The 20,663-nt window shown below is 44.8% G+C and overlaps 1 protein-coding gene across 1 annotated transcript in view; it reads right to left on the bottom strand.

The window, feature by feature from the left end:
- PPP1R13B (protein phosphatase 1 regulatory subunit 13B) overlaps positions 1 to 20,663 on the bottom strand; it is a 46,595-nt gene that overhangs the window by 5,990 nt on the left and 19,942 nt on the right. Inside the window, exons 4-10 of the mRNA XM_021708527.1 lie at positions 14,934 to 15,035; positions 12,579 to 12,753; positions 10,795 to 10,991; positions 7,547 to 7,687; positions 4,687 to 4,867; positions 1,111 to 1,280; positions 301 to 802 (exon numbers count right to left, since the gene is read on the bottom strand). Coding sequence (XP_021564202.1) covers positions 301 to 802; positions 1,111 to 1,280; positions 4,687 to 4,867; positions 7,547 to 7,687; positions 10,795 to 10,991; positions 12,579 to 12,753; positions 14,934 to 15,035 — 1,468 coding nt within the window. The remainder of the gene's footprint in view (positions 1 to 300; positions 803 to 1,110; positions 1,281 to 4,686; positions 4,868 to 7,546; positions 7,688 to 10,794; positions 10,992 to 12,578; positions 12,754 to 14,933; positions 15,036 to 20,663) is intronic.

Raw genomic sequence — 20,663 nt, 5'->3', positions numbered from 1 at the left:
GGAGAGCTCCTGGCACAAGTCACTACAAAGCAGGAAGAAGAAAAAGGAAATGCCCGAAATCTCACCTTTCCCAGAGCCGAATTTCCTGAGAGGCAGAGCTATGGCCCAGCTGCAAAACACTCGCTCAGGCGTTGCTCCTCCCATTCCCATCTCACACTGACAACCAAGGTGTTCTTTTATGTCAGAATTAAGTTTACTCCCACACAGTATTCAGCCATAGTGTAAGGATGTGGAGTAGTATTTTCTGAATTAAAAGCATAATTTCCCAACCCCAAGAGGAAAGTACCAAAGCCATTGTACCTGCTTTAACTGACTTATTTGAGGCGCTGTGTGCTGCCGGCTGGTAATTCTTAGGTGGCGTAGCTTGCTGGAGGTACATGGAGTATATGGAACTTGAATTCACTGTCTGGGGTCCTTTCCTGGGAGACTGTGGCCTTGACCCCTTATCAGCCAGGAAGGGCCTAATGGCCACTGTCAGCGGGAGCTCAGGTTTACCATCTCCAGCTGGGAATGCAGGTGGCCCTGCAGGCGGGTACGTGGGACTTGGTGGCACAGAAATCCTCTGCTGAATCTGCTGCGAGGAGCCTGGCTGGGAGACACTGCCTGTCGAGGGTGGCGGGCTGGGCTTCTGGCGACTCGGCAGGCCTGTGCCAGGTCTGGGCAAGCTGCCTTCTTTCCTCCTCTCAAGGGAGCTTGTCGACCCTGGACCCAGAGGCATGGGACTTGGGTATGTCCCATAGCTTGGAGGCAGCTGCTTGCCTACACCAGGGATGGGTGGTGGCACTTTGCCAATCTCGATGCCCTAAATTTAAGAAGAAAAACAAAGTCACCCTTTGAAAAGTTAAGCATATTTCCATCCATAGTCCTCAGAGAATACACAGTAGGATCTGTAATCACTCAAATCAACTTGTGACCTGGACACAGAGCACAGTGTTGGGCTCATCGCTTGTCTGCCAAAGTCCCGACCAAAAGACACATGTGCTTGTACAATGCTCAGGACTAAGGTCTACTCCCTCCTCTAGGACTCTGGGTGTCATCTGGACACTGACAGGACTAATTGCCAACCCAACCCCTGAGCTTAAGATGAAGGTGATAAAGACAACAGCCTACCGGCTTCTCGGCAGCTCCTGGCACTGAGAAGGGCAGAGGCTGGCTTGAGATGGTGCCCTGCTTGAGGGCCCCCTCCACACTCGGGTCCTTCCACTCCACACTGGCCATCTGTGTTGGTTTCACTGAAGAGCTAGAGTTCTGTTTTAATGTTGGCCAGTTTCCATCATTAGCTTGGAAAGAACATAGAACTTAAGCAAAAATGTTTCTTGAAATTAGTTGAACCAAACTAGGAATAATACCTTGCCAGAAACAAGAACAGCACTGGGACATCCCATTCTGCCATGAACCACTCAGCCGATCACCACCCATACACAGAGCCACTGATCTCCTCAGATGCCCACAGACCTAGGCACAAGACCTAGGGATAGCCTCTGCTGGCAGCTCCTTGCCAATGTCCAAATCGTTTTTAAGTGAATTATTAAATTATTACCAGAGGCTCACAAACCAAACCAAGGTTCAGCTGGTACAGGCCATGGATGCACGTCACTGAACACAGGTCAAATTCTTGACATCAACACCACTGACATACCCGTTGGCAGTCACTTTTCAAACACAGTTCATAAATACAATTACATGTAGCAATAACAACAGATTTCTCTTGTGACTCCAGTTTGACCTGTATCACTTTCATTGTTAAAATAAGAATTCGACTTTAATGTTAGGAATTTCTATCTTCTAAATAATTCATGATCACAGGAGGCCAACGCAAGTCCCCAATTATTTGGTAGCAGGAGGAGCAGGCTGTCATTCTGCTGCAGTGATTAGAAAGCCAGTCATCAATCCCAAGCTGTCAGAAAAGCCAACGAATGAGATGTTCTTTGTGGAGTGTTTTCCAAACTGAAAAAGATGCAAAGACATCCCTGGCAATGCAGGGTTCCTCACAGTGACCTAAGTCTTCCCAACATCTGTAGGGCTGGGTGTACAGCCCATGACTCGGACTCTTGTTCTTTAACAGGCACAGGTGCTGAACTGCACCGAGGCAGTCAATACTCCCAGCCCCCTTAACAATATGTAGAGACAGAACCCAGAGGGGCTGCATGGGGGCCTCCTGGCAAGAAAAGCATACCCTACCATCCTCTCGACCAGCATTGGCAGGAGGGGAACACTCAAAAGCAGCAGGGAAGTCACTGGTCCCCATGACAACACTTGGGCTGAAGTCATGGCCCACTGAACACAAAGCTACTCAACCCCACTCTGACCAGCCCACACAGGCCAAGAGGCTGGGCCCTGGTAGCAGCTGTGTCGGCCTGCTCTGAAGCCAAGCTGACCCAAGGCAGCAGCACTGCAGACCTGCTGCATTCGCCACTGTGCTGTGTCACTACTGTGCTGCTATCACTCTGGGTTGCAGGGGCAGAGCTCCAAGGCAGCTCCAGCCAAGCCCTGTGGAGGCATTCCAAGGTCTGGGTCATGCCATGTGGCCTACAGCAATTCCAGGCCTGGAATGCGCTGCTTTCATCCCCTCTTGGCTATACCTTAGATTCAGAGGATGTGGGGGCCAGAGTCGCAGGCTCACCAAGGACACACCGCAGTGCAAACTCAGCCTGCTTAAGACCAGGAGGGAGTGGGATGGTGCTCAGGGAGTGGGATTTCTGTGCCCACTCTCAGGGTCACAGGCAATGTGGCTGTCCAACTGTTTCCAAAATCCCCCAGCAAAGGAAATTTAATGGAAATCAACCACGGGGGGTACTTTTCTTCTTTCCTTAGGACAAGGCAGGAGGTATAGAAGGACAATCACTTATTTTTATTATAAAGGAATTATCTTCATGATGATAAAAATAAAAGTCTCGTAATTAACTCAGAAAATCATCTCAATTAAAAAACAAACACACACAAAACAAAACAAAAATCCTTGCTGTGCCAGCATCTGTCCCTTGGTGTCACTCTTTCTGAGGATGATCAGGTATGTGTAGCCCTGCCCAGACTTCACACCTGTCAAAGGGACAAATTACATTTGTGTGGCATCTTTTTCAAGACACATGTGATATGCAGACCTTTGTCAGTTTGGAAAAACAAGTGATTGTTGATTTTGTATGCACTGCAGAGAATCACAAGCTTCCCACTAGGCCAGTCAGCAACATACGGTTTACAAAGGGGCTTGCAGAGGATTGCGAGAGGCCACAGTCAGGCCCGACGTCGAGGTCTGACACTGTCCATGAGCTGGTCACTCTGGGTTTACTATGGCCATCTGCGTGACACAGAACCAGGATAGCAGGCATCGAGGGGTTAGCGTCCCCACTGGGAGATTCCACCCCCAGCTCTACCTGTGAATCAACATTCTGCCCTCACTTTGAGGCTGGCACAGGCTTCCTGTGTCCAGTCACTTTAAACCACCATAAAAAGACCAAGGCTAGGTAGGGCTTGGTAAGGGCATCTTCTTTTTGTAACCCCTGTGAGTGACACAGCACACACTAAGGAGAGGAAGCTGGAAGGTGTTCTCCCTTGGGGACTATTCAAATGAAGCTAGTAGAGAAGGAGCTGGCTAAGCTAACTACCTGCTGATAGAAGCAGATGGACATCCACAACTACACAGACTGGGTCAAACCGGAAAGAACAGCTTATCAAAGACAGCCACAGTCAGGACTCATGCTGACCAGACTCCACAGGGCTGCTGAGATGCAGCCGTAAGGGACCTGATGGACACTCATGGCCCAGAAGGGCTGGTGATGCCCTCCTCTTGCCAGGTTCAGAAACAAGCTCGACCTCCCAGCAGGGGCAGCAAATGTGTTGCTGTTCATACCAGGTGCCAGGCAAGAAAAATGAAGCAAATAAAAGACCAGCACCAATCCTGGAAAAGGACTTTAAATACAGGCCTGATGGCCAGAGGAGCAATGCTGTCTCCATAAGAAAGGAATGTTTTGCTATGTCGGGACATGGATTCTGGATACTGTGTATTACAGGGAAATGTGCCAACTCCTTTGCAATGAGACTTTTGCAAGGAAGTCTTATGGCAAAGAATCTCCTTTTGCGAAGAGGGAGATGGATGAGAACTAAAAAAAAGGCAAAGAAGACCTGACTTTTTAAATGCACTTGCTTAAAAAACAATCAGACTCTCCATGGAGAGCCTGCTCCATGCATGGCTGGGCCTAAGGTCATTACACAGCACGGGGGTGCAGTCAAAGATCTGAGCAAGGGATCACCACCCCTGGCCAGTGAAGACTGATGTGAGGGGAGAATGAAACCTGGCGACAGTGCCTGGTGTACAGGGGCAGCCCCTGCCAGGCCGCACTTGTGCCAAGATGAGCAGCCTGAGCCTCCGGGAGGCATCCATAGCCGGCTGGCTGGCCAGCTGGGCTCTCCATCCCTCAGGGTGAACAAGTCTGCAGCAGGAGAGGACACTTAAGGCTTTTTTTCATGTTCTGAAAAGCCACATGGTACAGACCTTCAGTTCAATAAAGAAAATCTGTTCTTGTTTCAGGGTCCTTATCAGGGTGCACACAGCTCCCCCAAGTGCCCAGGGGGAGACTGAGCCTGGAGCTTGACACAGAGGTGGAACCTCAGGAGTCCTGGCCTCTACCCTGCTGCACCACCCCCCAGGCCCCCTCCCAGCTCACGAATTCCCCCCCCAGGATCACTCACCTGATTTGGATCTTCCATGGGCAGCATTTGAGGCAATAGTGAGAGACTGGGGCTTTATGGGGTCCCCTGGGACAGGAAAGCTTCCGGCACTGGGAACTTGGATGTAAGGCCCCACAGCAGCGACCCTGCCCGATGTGCTCAGGGGTGACTGCGGTGATGAAGTGCCATTCACACGATTCAGCTATAAATGGGAAAGATATGGGTCAAGATTCTACTAATTGAAAGAAATCCCAAGCTTAGTGCGAGAGACTGCTAGCTCAGACATCAACCACTCACTTGATAACCAGTACATGGGAAGCCCATCACCCTGGAAGTCAGCAGAAAAGGGGAAGCTTCAGAGAAGGAACTCGACCCACTGCCCACATGAGCAGTTCTCTCCAGTCACACCTGCCCATTTGTGAGCCATAAGTATGCAGAGCTGATGTGATGGCAAAGCAACGTCCACATGACCCACATGCAGCCTCCCTCTCACTTGGAGGACACTTCCCTGGGCGGGGGAGGCACAAAGGCATCAGACAAAACCTGTTCCTCCACTTATTTGCTGTACTGCCTTGGGCAAGTGACTTAACCTCGCTGAGCCTCTGTGCCCACACATCTGTAAAGTCAGGATAAGGGCTGTTGTAAGGACTGTGAGTCACTCGGGACAGTGACCAGGCAAGGGCTCTGACTCCCTTCCATGAGCTGTCCCTAAAGGCAGCTCTTCCTCAGCAAGGACACAGAACCACAGGCAGAGAACAATGCTCACAAAACACTGCCCAAGAACAGAGGTGCCTGAAACAGGGATCTACCTAGAAAACCACTGACTCCTAAGGGCCTCAGGACAGGCTCTAGATGAGGACACATAAGCTCTGCAATTGTCTGCAAGATTCTACATGCAGGAGCATATGCCATTTTGGGATAGGGGATCATGACATTCACAATTGTTCAAAGGTACCTAGGCCCTTCGGGTAGACATATATCTCTGCAAAAGTACCCACTTCTTTGAGGAGATCCCTCAAAACATCAGGTGGAATGGATCTAGCCATTTGTGATGGTTGATGTTCTGCATGAGCTTGGCCAGACCATAATACCCAGAAATTAGGTCAAATACCAGCCTTGATGTTGCTGTAAAGTCATTTTTTAGATAAGATTAACTTTTAAGTGAGTAGATTCTGAGTAAAGCAGACCCCCCCACCATAAGGCGTGTGGGCCTCACCCAAACAATGGCCTTAGAAAGTGCCTGAGATCACTAGGAAGGGGAATTCTGCCTGTAGACAGCCCTCAGGTTCAAGCTCAGATCCAACTCACCCTAGTCTCCAGGCTGCAGGCTACCTTGCAGGGCTCGGAGTCACCAGCCTCCATGATCACACAAGCCAGCTCCTTAGGCTAAATCTCTCTCTTCCTATACACACATGCTATTGGCTGTTTCTCTGGAGAACCCTGCCTACTACACCATTACTAAAGAATGTAATGCAAGTAAACATCAAGAACATGCCTGCAACCTCTCATGGTCTCTGTTACTAATCTTGAGAGGAAAAGGAAAACCGACATCTGAAACCATACAGTTATACAAATTAATGACTGACCTTCAAATCTGCTGGTTAAAATAAAATGGTAGATTTGTAAGTAAGAGATTCACTGTAATGTCCACAGAAGTGGCAGTCCCTGTCCTCATCTGCCATCCTCCAAGCCCAAACCCCAACCCCGGACAGAGCCCCTAAGCCCATGCCGGCCTCCTCAGAGCATCTTCAGAGCGGACAAGAGGACAATGACCACTGAGTCTGCAGAAGAGCCATCTGGGGCAGATGTCCTTGCGAGTTGGCTGTCTGTCCCCTCTCCTGCCCCAAGGGCAGAGTGCAATCCTCTCTGTACCAGGTACTCTCTCCTCACTGGGGAGTCCACAGCCAACTAGACACACAGTGCAGCAGCAACTCATATGCATAGGCACTCAGCTGTACGTGTGCTCACCAATGCATTGTAAATGACAGTATGGCTTGGGTCACCCTGCCTGACTACAGGACACAGCAAAGAGGTGACAGGCCCTGGGACCATGGAACAGCATTCAGATGGTACAACGAGAACAAGGCAATGACCTTGGAAGATACCTATGTTGCAGTTAAAAAAGACTAGGAGAGACAGTGTGACTAATACAGTTATTACACTCTCATTCTCAAAGTTCTATACTGCTGTGTCTGCATTAAGACTGTGTTATGACATCCTCCCCAAAGTTCTCTACTGCAAAAGATCACAACCATGAACAGCTATCACCTCTGGAGAACAGTGTGGAAAGGACTTTCACATTTCTCTTTAACTATTCCTGTACTTTTTTTTTCAGTAAGGATTTATTAACTTTGTATCCAAAATACCAAATGAAGGGGTTTTTTTGTTTTTTTTTTTTAAAGTATAACCCCTTATATAGCATTTTTCTTGACAGTTTACAAAACCCTTCCACATGGGTTATTGCTAACAACTCCTGGGGCAGGTAAGACAATTCACTTTACAGCAAGGACACATGTCTACACAAGTCAAGGAACTTGCTCAAAGTGGCCCAGCTTAAAACAGCAGCATGAGGACCATGCTGGGTGCTGTGACTCCAGAGCCAACAGCGTCCTCCAATGGCGAAGAGACAAAGCACACAGGGAAATGGAGGGTGAGGACACCAAGGCTGCAGGTGTTTTGACTCCATACACTAGGACGACTCTGGGAAAGTGAACTTTCTTCTACTGTCATTTTTGATGCTTTGTGGCCAATTTATGTTTTATCAGCTGTGGCAATAGGGGGAGCATAATGCCACTTAGAGAAGATGAACAATTTTTGGATGAACCATCCAAAACCAGATGAATCATCTATTTATCTTACAGGAACTTTCTTTTTCACATGCCTGGATTTTCTTCCCATAAAGACGTTCACGCAGTTCGTTAATGCGTTTGTCCATCATGGCCACCTCCATGTTGCGCTTATTTAAGAGCTCCTTCTGCTGCTGGAGTTTTGAATTCTGTTCCTGGTTAAGCTGGTTACGAATCTGCAAATCACAAAATACAACTTTTATGATGTGCATTTATTAAAAAATCACATTACCATTAATTCCTTTACGAAGATTAAAAAAGAAAAAGGAGCATTTAGTTCTGATGTGTACCTATATGATGCATTGCCATCTAGTGCTGAATATCTTACAGGTACAGCACTGATGAAGCCAGAACAGAGTTCTTATGGAGCAGAGAAAGAGAAAATATCTGTAACACATCTTCAAAGCACATAGAATAACTAGTGCCGGTAACGCTGACATGACACCAACTGGTCTCAGGGACTTTCATGAACCAAGGAGCCAATCTGCTCCACCCACAAGCTGCTTCATGTCCTAGCCCACCACATAAGGCCCCTTCCTGGGGAACAGCAGGAAGTTCACAGAGGACAACCAGAATCACCAGGTAAAGCTCTTGTATACTATTGGTGGGTTGCAGCCAGCATTTTTAAGAGATGAAATAGGAGAGAACACAAAACATCAGCAGGTACATCCCACAAGAAGCTAGGTACTATCTTGCTGAGCTCTTGGATGCCCACAGCACTAGTGCATACATATTCATGTGTATATTTGACAGAAGGTAAAATGTACTTTTAAAAGCTAGATTGGGCCGGGCTCAGTGGCTCAGCCTGTAATCCCAGCACTCTGTGAGGCCGAGGCAAGTGGACTGCCTGAGCCTGCTGGTTCGAGATCAGTCTGGGCAACTTGGCAAGACCTCATCTCTACAACAAATAAAAATTTAGCCAGGCGAGATAGAGCACGCCTGGAGTTCTGGCTACTTGGAAGGCTGAGGCAGAAGGATCGCCAGAGCCCAGCAGGTCAATGCTGGGGTGGCCGTGAGTGTGCCACTGCACTCCAGCCTGGATGACAGAGCAAGACTCCAACTCAAAACAAAACAAAAAACAAAAAAACTGGATTGCGGTTCATGAAGTTGGAAATAAATGATATTATTCCATTACATTCATCATACATCACCAACGTATCCTTAAAAACCATGCACTTTTAACAACTGCTTAAAGCAAAAGTAGTTCCAAATTCTTATAATACTTTATTATTTCTTTTCTTTTTTTTTTTTGAGTCAGAGTCTCACTTTGTCACACAGGCTGGAGGGCAATGGCATGCTTCCGGTCACTGTAGCCTCAACCTGCTGGGCTCAGGCAATCATTCCGCCTCAGTCTTCCAAGTAGCTGGAACTACAGGCATGCACCACCATGCCCGGCTAATTTTTTTTATTTCTTGTGGAGATGAGGTCTCACCAAGTTGCCCAGACTGGTCTCAAATCTGTGGGCTCAGGCAATCCTCTCATCTTGGCCTCCCAAAGTACTGGGATTATAGGCATGAACCACAGCACCCAGTTTTACTTTGTTACTTCTATGTATTTATGTTAAAGAATTAACAGCAACCACAAGTGATTCTACTCTGTAAATACCCTCATTTCATAAAATGATACAATACTTCAAGAGCTAATAAATATCACAAAACTTGTTTCTGGCTTGAAAAATCACCTGCTAAATGACAACTTTGAGAAATGAAAATCTTGAGGATTATTATGAACTGAATGTTTGTGTTACCCCCAAATCCATATGTTGCAGTCATAACTCCAGTGTGATAGTAATTGGGGGTGAGGCCTTAGGAGGTAATTAAGTTTAGATGAGATCATGAGAGTGGGGGCCCCATGATGGGATTCGTATCTTTATAAGAAGAGGAAAGAAACCCGGAACTCTCTCTCCACCATGTAACTTGGAAGGCTGAGGCAGACTTGGTGAGACCTCACCTCTACAATAAGTAAAAAAAAATTAGCCAGGCATGGTGGTGCATGCCTGTAGTTCCAGCTACTTGGAAGACTGAGGCAGAATGATTGCCTGAGCCCAGCAGGTTGTAAGGACACAGTGGGAAAGCAGCTGGCCGCAAGCCAGGAAGTGAACTCTCACTGGAACTGGATCTTCTGACACCTTGATCTTGGGTTTCCAGCCTCCAGATCTGTGAGAAATGCCTGCTGTTTAAGCCCCCCAGTCTTTGGGTATTTTGCTGGAACTACATGCTACCATGCCTAGCTAATTTTTTGATTTATTGTACAGACAAGGTCTTGCCAAATTTCCTAGGCTGGCTAATTTTTTGATTTATTGTACAGACAAGGTCTTGCCAAATTTCCTAGGCTGGTCTCAAACCCCTGGCTCAGGCAATCCTCTCATCTTGGCCTCCCAAAGTGCTACACCTGGCCACACCCGGCCTATGTGCATTATATTTACCAACTGAGCATCCCTCCTAATCTGGAAATCCAAACTCCAAAATGCTCCAATGAGCATTTAATTCCATTGAGCATCATATTGGTACTCAAAAAGTTTCGGATTTTGAAGCATTTTGGATTTTCAGATTAGGGATGCTCAACCTGGGCTGCCTGACTCCACTAACATGAAAAGTCCAGAATAGGCAAATCCATAGAGAAAGTAGATTCATGATTGCCAGGTTCTGGGAGATGGGGGCTATGGAGTGATGGCTAAGAGTATGGGGCTTCTTTTTAGGGTAATGAAAATGTTCCAAAATCAATTGTGGTGGTGGATGCACAACTCTGTAAAGGTTCTAAAAGCCACTGAACTGTACACTTGAAATGGGTGAATTAGGCCGGGTGCAATGGTTCAAGCCTGATGAATTGTATGCTGTGTGAATTATATCTCAATATAGTCACTTAAACATTATTTTGTGGCCAGTCTCGGTGGCTCAGCCCATAATCCCAGCACTTTGGGAGACCAAGGAGAATGGATTGCCTAAGCCTGCAAGTTCAAGACCAGCCCAGGCAACTTGGTGAGACCTTGTCTCTACAATAAATAAAAAATTAGCCAGGCGTGGTAGTGCATGCCTGTAGTTCCGGCTAATTGGAAGGCTGAGATGGAAGGATCCTGAAGTCTAGCAAGTAGACACTGGGGTGGCCATGAGTGTGCCACTGCACTCCAGCCTAGGTGGCTGAGTGAGATTTCAACTAAAAAAACCAAAAAACAAAACTAGAAGCCATTGTTTCCAATTCCTAAGGTTTCCAACCTGGACTTAGGAGAAAGCTAGAAAGATGAGGATGTTTGAATGTAACCATTCCCAAGACCCAGTAGAGTTACCTGTAGCTCTTGGTACAATCTTTTTAACTCCACCGCCGCTGGCCCCGTCAACTTGCCATTGTAAGACTGGAACCCATTCAGTTTTCCTTTCTTTAAATCTTCCAACTGCTGACTCAGCTGATCAACTCTTAAAATTGCAGTCTGTACTTCCTGCTTCTTCTCCTGGAACATGGCACTGAACCTTTCTATTTCAGCAGCTATAGTTGCCCACCAAATAAGCAAAGAACATCGTTTAGTTAACAGTCTATATTTTCCTTTCTATACACTGAACTCACTCGTGCATCATCTAGTGCCAGACCTGAGCAGAAACTGAGCTATGTGTAATCCAAAACACATCTCAACAAGTTTCTGGAACACATGCTATGACTGCTCATAGAGCAAACAATGATATTTGCATTAATTACAGAATATTCTTTAGGGCACTCGGTCCAAAACCTGGCTTGGCCAAGCCACTTAGGAAGGAACTCAAACGTGCTGAAAAGAAAAAAACAAACAACCCCATTATAAAATGGACAAAAGATATGAACAGACACTTCACAAGGGAAGACATCCGAGCAGCCAACAGACACATGAAGAAATGTTCAACCTCACTGATCATCAGGGAAATGCAAATCAAAACCACACTGAGATACCACCTAACTCCAGTCAGAATGGCAGTTATCAATAACTCAAAAAATAACAGCTGCTGGAGAGGGTGTGACGAAAAGGGAACACTTCTACACTGTTGGTAGGAGTGTAAATTAGTGCAACCTCTGTGGAAAGCAGTGTGGCGATTCCTAAAAGCTCTAAATATCAACCTCCCATATGACCTCGCAATCCCCCTACTGAGAATATACCCTGAAGAACTCAAATCACTCTATCAAAAAGATACCTGCACACGTATGTTTATCACAGCATTGTTCACAACAGCAAGAACCTGGAACCAACCATGCTGTCCATCAAAAGAGGACTGGATTTAAAAAGTGTGGTACATATACACGACGGAATACTACGCAGCCATAAAAAAGAACAAAATCATGAATTTCGCAGCAACCTGGATGGAACTAGAGTCTATAATACTGAGTGACCTCTCACAGAAACAAAAATCTGAGTATCACATGTTCTCACTCATATAGTGGACCTTGAACATCCACTGTAATACTATGGGGGAATGACTGACAGTGGTGGGAAACTATGGGGTGGGGAAGGGAGATGGGATTAACAGTAGCGGATATCTGTCTAGGGACGGGGAGACACCTCTTATCACAAGGGTGCCGGAACAAAGCATGTTTGTATACCTAACCCTTAACTGTACCCCACAATACCATAATAAAAAATATTAATTATATTAAAAAAAAGGAATCTCAACGCACACACAGATGGAAGGTTTTGTGAAGGCAGAGTCATCCATGTCTGTTTTGTGAGTCACTATGACACAAAGTAGCACTGCCTGAACTGATGAGTAAAATCAGAGTTGACACAGGGGAAAAAGAGTGACCATCTGCATGGCTTATCTTCATGACAGATAAAAGTTAAGATGTTTGAGGAAAACTGACCCTTGGAATGAGTGAGTCTTGGCGCATCCTCACCCCAACCCAGAGGGCTGCTGTCAGCAATGTAAGAAAAGGAGCTTTCTACTACATCCTAGGGCTGCGAGCGATCCTTAAAGATCACTTAGCCTAACAACCCTAACCTTTTAGATGTGGTTAACAGCAAAGCTTTGGCACCCTTGCTATTAGTCAGGTGAACTAGGGACTGATCTGGGCCTGGTGGGAGTGGGTGCCAAGTGGGTTGAGGGCACCTACACAGATTGCCGTTCATGATCTTGCTGTAGTCGACTTGTCCCCTCATGGCACGAATTTTCTTCAGCTTGTTTTCCTGGGCTTCAACTCGCTCTTTCAGTTTCTGAAGCTTTTCATTTTCAGAAATAGACTGTTGCTGACGGCGCTCCTGTTGCTTCAGAAAATGTAAACGCTGTTCCTAACAAAAGTAGGAAGAATATAACCAAAATCAAAACTTAGGATTACTTTTATGCACTAAAAAGAAAAATGTGAGTGTAGTCCACAGGATCACTCATCTTAACGAATACTAAAGAAACACTAGAGGAATCTTGCACACTTCAGAACACACAAAACTGAAATTATTGGGCACATGTAAGTATGAAACGGTAAGAGTTTAGGGATTTTTAAGAAAGGATTTTACTATTCAGACTGATCTAAAGTAAGTGCTTCTGCAGAAGTCTGACAACAGGAGAAAACGCGCTGGCTAACACAACCTCATCTTTGCTCTATGTCAGTCCCAGCTTGGCTTCCTGCTGCCAGTAACACATTTCCTGTTGCTACAAAGTGGCTTCCAAGAACCCTTTATTTAACTTCCTAAAGGAAATGAGTGCTGACCAGCAGAGGATTTTACACTGAAAAGAGATAAGGTAATCAGTAAGAAAACAAACCTCCAATGTGCTATGACACTGAGCAACCAATGAAGTGTTTTCTTTCTTCAGGATTTGTTAATTCAAAAATAATGAACATTTTATGTCAAATAGTACCAAGACATTTCCAAAATAAAAATATATGCAATACTCTTCAACAGGGTTTTCTTTTTTTTCCCCTATTTATTTATTTATTTTTTGAGTTGGAGTCTCACTGTGTCGCCCAGACTGGAGTGCCATGGCATGCTCACAGCCACCCCAGCATCAACCTGCTGGGCTCCAGCGATCCTTCCACTTCGGCCTTCCAAGTAGCCGGAACTATAGGCGCACGCGACCACACCCAGCTATTGATTTTTTAATTTTATTGTAGAGATGAGGTCTCGCCAAGTTGCCCAGGCTGGTCTTGAACCCGTGGACTCAGGCAATTCACTCGCCTCGGCCTCCCAAAGCGCTGGGGGATTACAGGCTGAGCCACCGAGCCCGGCCTTTTTTTCCCTATTAATGTAAAAACATACCTTAAGGATAAGAGACAACATTAGATATTCATGGTCCCATATGCATGCATAAGATATATCTAAATAAGGAGAGGTTTAAGGTATGATTATACAGGCAATACACACTATCACTCTAAGATAAGAAAATATATGCTTCAATATTTAAGGCTCGGCATTACTAGGGATTTACATTGCTAAAAATACCTATATATATATTTTTAACAGCAATACTCTTGAATCAATATTTGGAAAGAAAACAAAAAGTAGAATTAGAAAATTTTAGAATTACATAGTACTATGTATATTTTATCTTCGAAATCTTATTAATGAGATAAAATACTTTGCAATTTACTTAACTTTTGAATGTTTTTGCTCTTATAAATCCAATGAACTTTATAAGACAACTTTTTAAACAAATCCAACTTAAATTATTATTTACATAAAAACAGATAGTACAGTGAACTACACATTCAATAAATGAAAAAAAAATCAGATTGGACATTTGTTGTTAATTTTGAAAATCTCTACAGAAGAAAGCAGTACGAGCCTAACTGGTAATGTCTAAAGGTTCCCTTCAAATCAGTTCCAGAATATTTCAAGATAGATCATTCACAACATGAATCACTTCCTGCAGGCATGAGTAATAGGTCTGATTTCTTTAACAAAGTCTTGAAACAATTATTTAGAAAAATTCCAAATTCTGCTTCACAGAGCTGCTGCAACAAACGTAGAACTCGGTGTACATAATGAGCACTAACTATGCCCTACACTGGCATAAACCAAGCACGTTCAGCCTAGAGTGGCACTCCAGGAAGCCCCATTAGCCAGCTGTCACTGTCTTTGGGGCCCCTGACCAGTACTTCCATCATGGATTGCAGGTTTCCTCTAGAACACAAATATCATCCACACCGCCAGGAATACACCCAGAGGAAAAAGGAGAAAACAGCAAAAAGCATCCTTTCTTCCCAAATTTCAGCTATGATTTGAATATGGCCAGCCATTTCCATTCTGGGTGTTTGTTGAGCTGTCAAGAGTCAGATGCTCTTGCTTGATGCCTTCCCAACTTCTAGATGCTTCAGGATGCATATGTTATTACAGAAGTGATAATAAAGAGACACTTTGCTTGGCACTCCTGTAGCAGGGTCCCATTTTACAAGTGTTACCCACGAATGTATTACTCCGAGTCTAAAATGGTGGTTTTAGAACCATGTTTCCCTACCTTTGCTTTTATAACTTACCTTGGCAACCAACATCTGCTGTTGGTTTTCAATCTGCTGCTGTTGCCTAGCTGCCATATCCTGGAGCTCTGAGAGGGTAAGCTCGACACGTGGATTCCCAACCTACAGAGAACACAAACCGTTCATCTTGGAATGTGCATTTGTCTGCACGATTGTCTTTCTCTAGTGTCAAAACTCACATACGGCAGGTTTTTAGACAGGTTCCCTAAAAGTTAGGAGAATACAAACGAGTTTGTTTACTCATAAGATCTTTCCTAATTGTTGACTGCTTTTATTGAGTAACGGTTTTTCTAAGGCATACATATTAGGTACAATATTGAGGAAGCTCAACTTTAAGCATACACATTTTGCAAATGTGTATTATACGCTGACAGTCCTCCTTTTGAAACGATGAGTTAAAAGGCATGTCTGAGCAAAGGAAGTTGACAAATGTTTAAGGAAACATGCCAAAAAAATAAATGTGTGGGTAACACCTGAAGACAAATGTTACCTCACTATCACCTGGTTTCAAGAAACTGAAATATGTAACATATTCTAAAATACAGGCACCTTGTTAAAAACACTATATGTATGGCCTACATGAAGAATGAACACACCCTCTGACAGAGAATTACGTATGTGAAATGAACACAAAAAGGGAAGGCCCAGGGGAGTGCAACTGCCCATGTCCCTATTCTCTGCCGACAATGCCCTGAACTGAATGTTTTACATAGATGGATCCAGTTCAGCCTCAGAATGGCTGATGAGATGAGTACTATTAAACTCCCACTTCACCAATAAGAAAACAAGCATGAGCCATTAGTGGGAGGCAGAGCAGTGAGATAAGTCCATGTCCTTGACCATCACCCAGAGTCCACTGCCTGCTAAGCCCACACAGTGTGTTGTGCCAGCATGTCGTGCACTGGGCTGTGTGCTCTTCAGAACAAGTCTGCATGATGGGGACATGAGCCCCACTCTGGGAGAGGGACCACCAGAGAGGGAGAAGGAATGGGCCTGGAGACACACAGCTCACAGAAGCAGCAGAGCTCATGCCAACAGGCTAGTCTTCTTCCAAACCCATGGGTTCTAGCTATGGAGGCCCCACAGTCCTTCCTCAGACCTCCCACGTTCTCCTCCTAGGCCCAGACATACCCTTAGGACCCCTTTACCTTCCACCTCCCTTAAGCCTCTTATAATTCTAAATAGTCCGTTCCAATCACCCCAGACCCATGTCTTCTCAAACTTTTCTGGTATCTGAGTACTTTCTTGACTCTTGAAAAATGGGATCAGGGTTTGTTCACCAATCTTAACTGAAACTCCTTTTCTGTTTATCCAAAGGTCTTGAGGAAGCAATATGGAGCAAGTCTCTTTTCCGAACCAGATACTTTAAACTACCAAATTACAGAAACTTCCATTTGAAAATAGTTTATTCTAAGCCAGGCTCGGTGGCTCAGCCTGTAACCCCGCGCCTTGGGAGGCTGAGGTGAGCGGGTTGCCTGAGCCCGCGGGTTTGAGACCCGCCTGGGCAACTTGGTGAGACCTCATCTCTACAATAAATCAAAAATTAGCCGGGCATGGTAGTGCACGCCTGTAGTTCCAGCTACTTGAAAGGCTGAGTTGGAAGGATCGCTGGAGCCCAGCAGGTCGAGGCTGCGGTGGCCAGGATCGGCCACTGCACTCCAGTCTGGGTGACAGAGTGAGACTCCAACTCAAAAAAAATAAAAAAAGAAAAAGAAAATAGTTTATTCTACAAAAAAAAAGGTCTGACAAAAGTGTCCAAATGACTGAAAGACTATTTTACTTTAACACTAATAAAGGGTTACTAATTTCCACCTACTGAGATTTTCTAATCAATACAAACTTGTTCAGAACTTTTACTTCTTAAACACTTGTGTTTTGTTGTTGTTGTTGTTTTTGGAGACAGACTGGAGTACAATGACATAATCATAGCTCACTGCAGCCTCAAACTCCTGGACTCAAATGATCTTCCCACCTAAGCCTCCCAAGTAGCTGGGACTACAGGTGCATGTCACCACACCCAGATAATTTAAACAACATTTTTTTTTTTAATAGAGATGAAGTCTTGCTATGTTGCCCAAGCTGGTTTTGAACTCCTGGCTTCAAACTATTCTCTCACCTTGGCCTCCCAAAGTACTGGGATTACAGGCGTGAACCACTGAGCCTGGCCTCCTTAACTGCTTTTTAAATGGTTATAAAAACACAAGCTGCCATAATCCTGTAAGTCAACAAATAGGTAACAATTATATATTCCCTTAATTGTGCAAAGTGAACATTTAGCAAAAAGAAGTACTTTTTAGAGTTGTTGTTTTTTAAAGAAAACAGAAATGAGTCAATACAAATTTGATCCTTTTAAGCAGGTCTATCACTGCATTACATGTAAACTAATCCCCACTTACAATTTAAAATTTTTCACATGAACTCAACTTATCCAAACTAGCCTACTTACCTAATTCCTCCCTATTTCTCTTCATTGCAATTCATAATACATTCCCTCAGGCGCCTCAAGGATCCCAGTTGTGGAGAGTGACCTGAGGAGTTCAGCTCTAGGTCACACGGAGTACGCAGTCACTTTGAGCAACTGAGAGGGATTAGCCGAAAAGTTCTCTCAGTGACAGCCAAGCAGGTGCCTACAAACACGGGACCCAATGAGAGGAAACACCCACCAGCCCCAGGAATCAAGGCCTCCTTTGCAGCCGGCAGCCTTCACTACCTCAAGTTTGGATTCTAGGGAAAGCCACTGTGTTCCCAAAGAACAGTTCACTCTTCAGCCTAACACTGACATCCTTGTTTCCCACAACAAACATGGCCCACCCTACTTCAGGTCTAACCAACACTGCCCCAGACTCCAGCATCAGCAGAGAAAAACAGAGCCTCTCACCGCAGACTTTGTGACCACTTGTCTGATCACATCACTCACTCTGTTCCTTCTTCAAACTTCCACAAATCTACTTGAGGAAATTATAGTTAAGAGACTTTATTAGCTAACATGCAACATATTTATATACAAAATAGTTACCTGATGGGAGATATACCATCAAATATACCATCAGATGTACCAGAGACCCACTAGCTAGAGAGACTTCATGAGACTCTGGGCCTCCACAGCAACAGGTCCCAGCCCTAGCACCTGGCCACAGCATCAGCAATCAACATTTCTGGAATGGACTTATAAGTAATGGAATACCTCCTTGTCCTCCCACCACATCCTCATCACATTCCAGCACAGATGGCATCTTTTCCAACTCAAAAGCCCAGATTTCTTTTCACTGTGTTCCTCTGGAGAAGTCTACATCCTCCTCACCATTTTAACTGTCCCTCCAGATCTTTCCCAACACCCAAATTGCCTCTGGTCCCATCACCTCCCTCCTAACCAGGTACCCTAATTCCTGGATGCCTACAAAGGCTGGAAGCAGTGCTGCACTGGAACTTTACAGGTGAAACAGCTCAGTGGTGTACTCAAGACCTAGCATAGCAAGGGCAGGACAACATCCTCCTCTACTTGGCAAGGCCATCATGAAAGTGTCAGGGAACAAGTGTTCCCTGAGTACTATCCACATTCAATACCACAATGCCATGACAATTCATTTCCCTTCTGTATGCCAGGTGTCATCCCAGACACCGTAGGCAATATACAAGAAAAGCAGAATGTAAGCTCTGGCCTTTAATGAGCCACTCTTCTAATGAGAGATGAGAGTTTCACACGGGAAGCAATTAGATGACCCCATCCAACTCAACTATGAGGAATAGAACGAGCACAGGTTTTCTTTATACTGGTATTTCCACTGTGAAATAAAAACAGCACTTCCCAGGGTGGCAGTACACTGCTCAGGTGGGACCCCACCAGAGGAGTACATGAGAGCAGGATGCCTACTGCACCACTCAGCTACGCTGGGGCCGGTTGTTACGGGAATCATGGGCTGAAAGAGAAAGCAGTCGCTTAATCCTCCCACACCAAATGAAAAGATAAACCCTCTGTATGCTATCATTCTGAATATTACAAAAATTCCAAGTGAAAATATTATTTCATAACATCCATAATAAACAAAAATAAAACAATTTTCTTTTGTTTGTTTGGTTTTTTTTTTTTTAGTTGGAGTCTCACTCTGTCGCCCAGACTGGAGTGCAGTGGCCGCTCCCGGCCACCGCAGCCTCGACCTGCTGGGCTCCGGCGATCCTTCCCCCTCAGCCTTCCAAGGAGCTGGAACTACAGGCGCGCGCTATCACACCCAGCTAATTTTTTGATTTATTGTAGAGATGAGGTCTCGCTGCCCAGGCAGGTCTCGAACCCGTGGGCTCAGGCAATCCACTCACCTCAGCCTCCCAAAGGCGCGGGATTACAGGCTGAGCCACCGAGCCCGGCTAATAAAACAATTTTCTAATTTATGGTCCTCCTAAATTTAAGATGATCAACTTTGAAAAACAAGGGTAAGTACAGATTCTAGTCTATTTCAGATATGAAACTTCAGAAACTGCTTTACTGCTAATGAGTAAACTAAATGAACAGGCCAGCTTAAGAAATACACAGTAAAATCAATGTTTACTTTTAAAATCAACTTTATTTAGGCATAATTTACATACAACAAAACACACCCACTTAAAAAGCATAGTCATTGGTCAGGCATGGTGGCTCAAGCCTTTAATTCCAGCACTTTGGGAGCCCAAAGCGAGAGGACTGCCTGAGCCCATGGGTTCGAGACCAGCCTGGGCAACTTGGCAAGAGCTCGTCTCTACAATTAAAAAAAAAAATTAGCTGGGCATGGTGGTGCCGCACACCTGTAATTCCAGCTATTTGGAAGGCTGAGATGAAAGGATTGCCTGAGCCCAACAGGTCAAGGCTGCGATGGCTGTGAGCGTGCTACTGTACTCCAGTCTGGGTGATAGAGACTCCAACTCAAAAAAATAAAAATAAAAAGCATAGTCATGCTGTGTTTAATGATGGAGATATATCTAAGAAATGTGTTGTCAGGCAATTTTGTCATTGGGGGAACATCAGAGTGCACTCATGCAAACCTAGGTGGCACAGCCTACTACATACCTAGGTTATACAGTATAGTCTACCATTGCTCCTAGGCTACACACCTGAATAGCATGTTGCTGTACTAAACACTGTAGGGAATTGCAACATAAGTATTTGTACATTTAAACATCGTAAAGGCACAGTAAAAATATGATATATAAGATTTTCAACAGTCCACCAGTACAGGGCACTCACCATGAATGGAGCCTGCAGTACTGAAGTTGCTCTAGTTGAGTGGGTAAATGTGTGGTCAGTGAATGTGAAGGCCTAAGACACTGCCATACACAACTGCTGACTTCATAAACACTGTACACTTAGACTACACTAAACCAACAGATGATTTTTTTTGTTATAAATTAAACTTTACTATATGTATTTAAATACTCAGATTGTTGTACCACCAGCTTAAAAATTATATTTAAAATAGTACCTGAGAAGACAAAAAATTCATTTTATTAAAGCCACATCACCAACTGACCTGTGATTAAACGTTCTCAACTGCAATTATCAAGTGAGTTGCAATGGTTTGTTACTATCTTTATAAATCTAATTCTAATAGCCTAATCATGGGCTAAGGTAATTAAAATTAAGCTTTTGTGACAACACCAAGTATTGCAAGGCAGTGAAAGAGCTAGAACTCTCATATGTAGCTGGCAGGAGTCTAAGACCAGCCTGGGCAACATAGCGAGATCTCATCTCTACAAAAAATAGCT

The sequence above is a fragment of the Carlito syrichta genome, unplaced genomic scaffold (assembly GCF_000164805.1).
Source record: "Carlito syrichta isolate Samal-C Ts95f unplaced genomic scaffold, Tarsius_syrichta-2.0.1 Scaffold142862, whole genome shotgun sequence".
Lineage (NCBI taxonomy): Eukaryota > Metazoa > Chordata > Mammalia > Primates > Tarsiidae > Carlito > Carlito syrichta.
The sequence above is the reverse complement of the archived record's forward strand: the minus strand, read 5'-3'. Positions and strand labels throughout refer to the sequence as shown.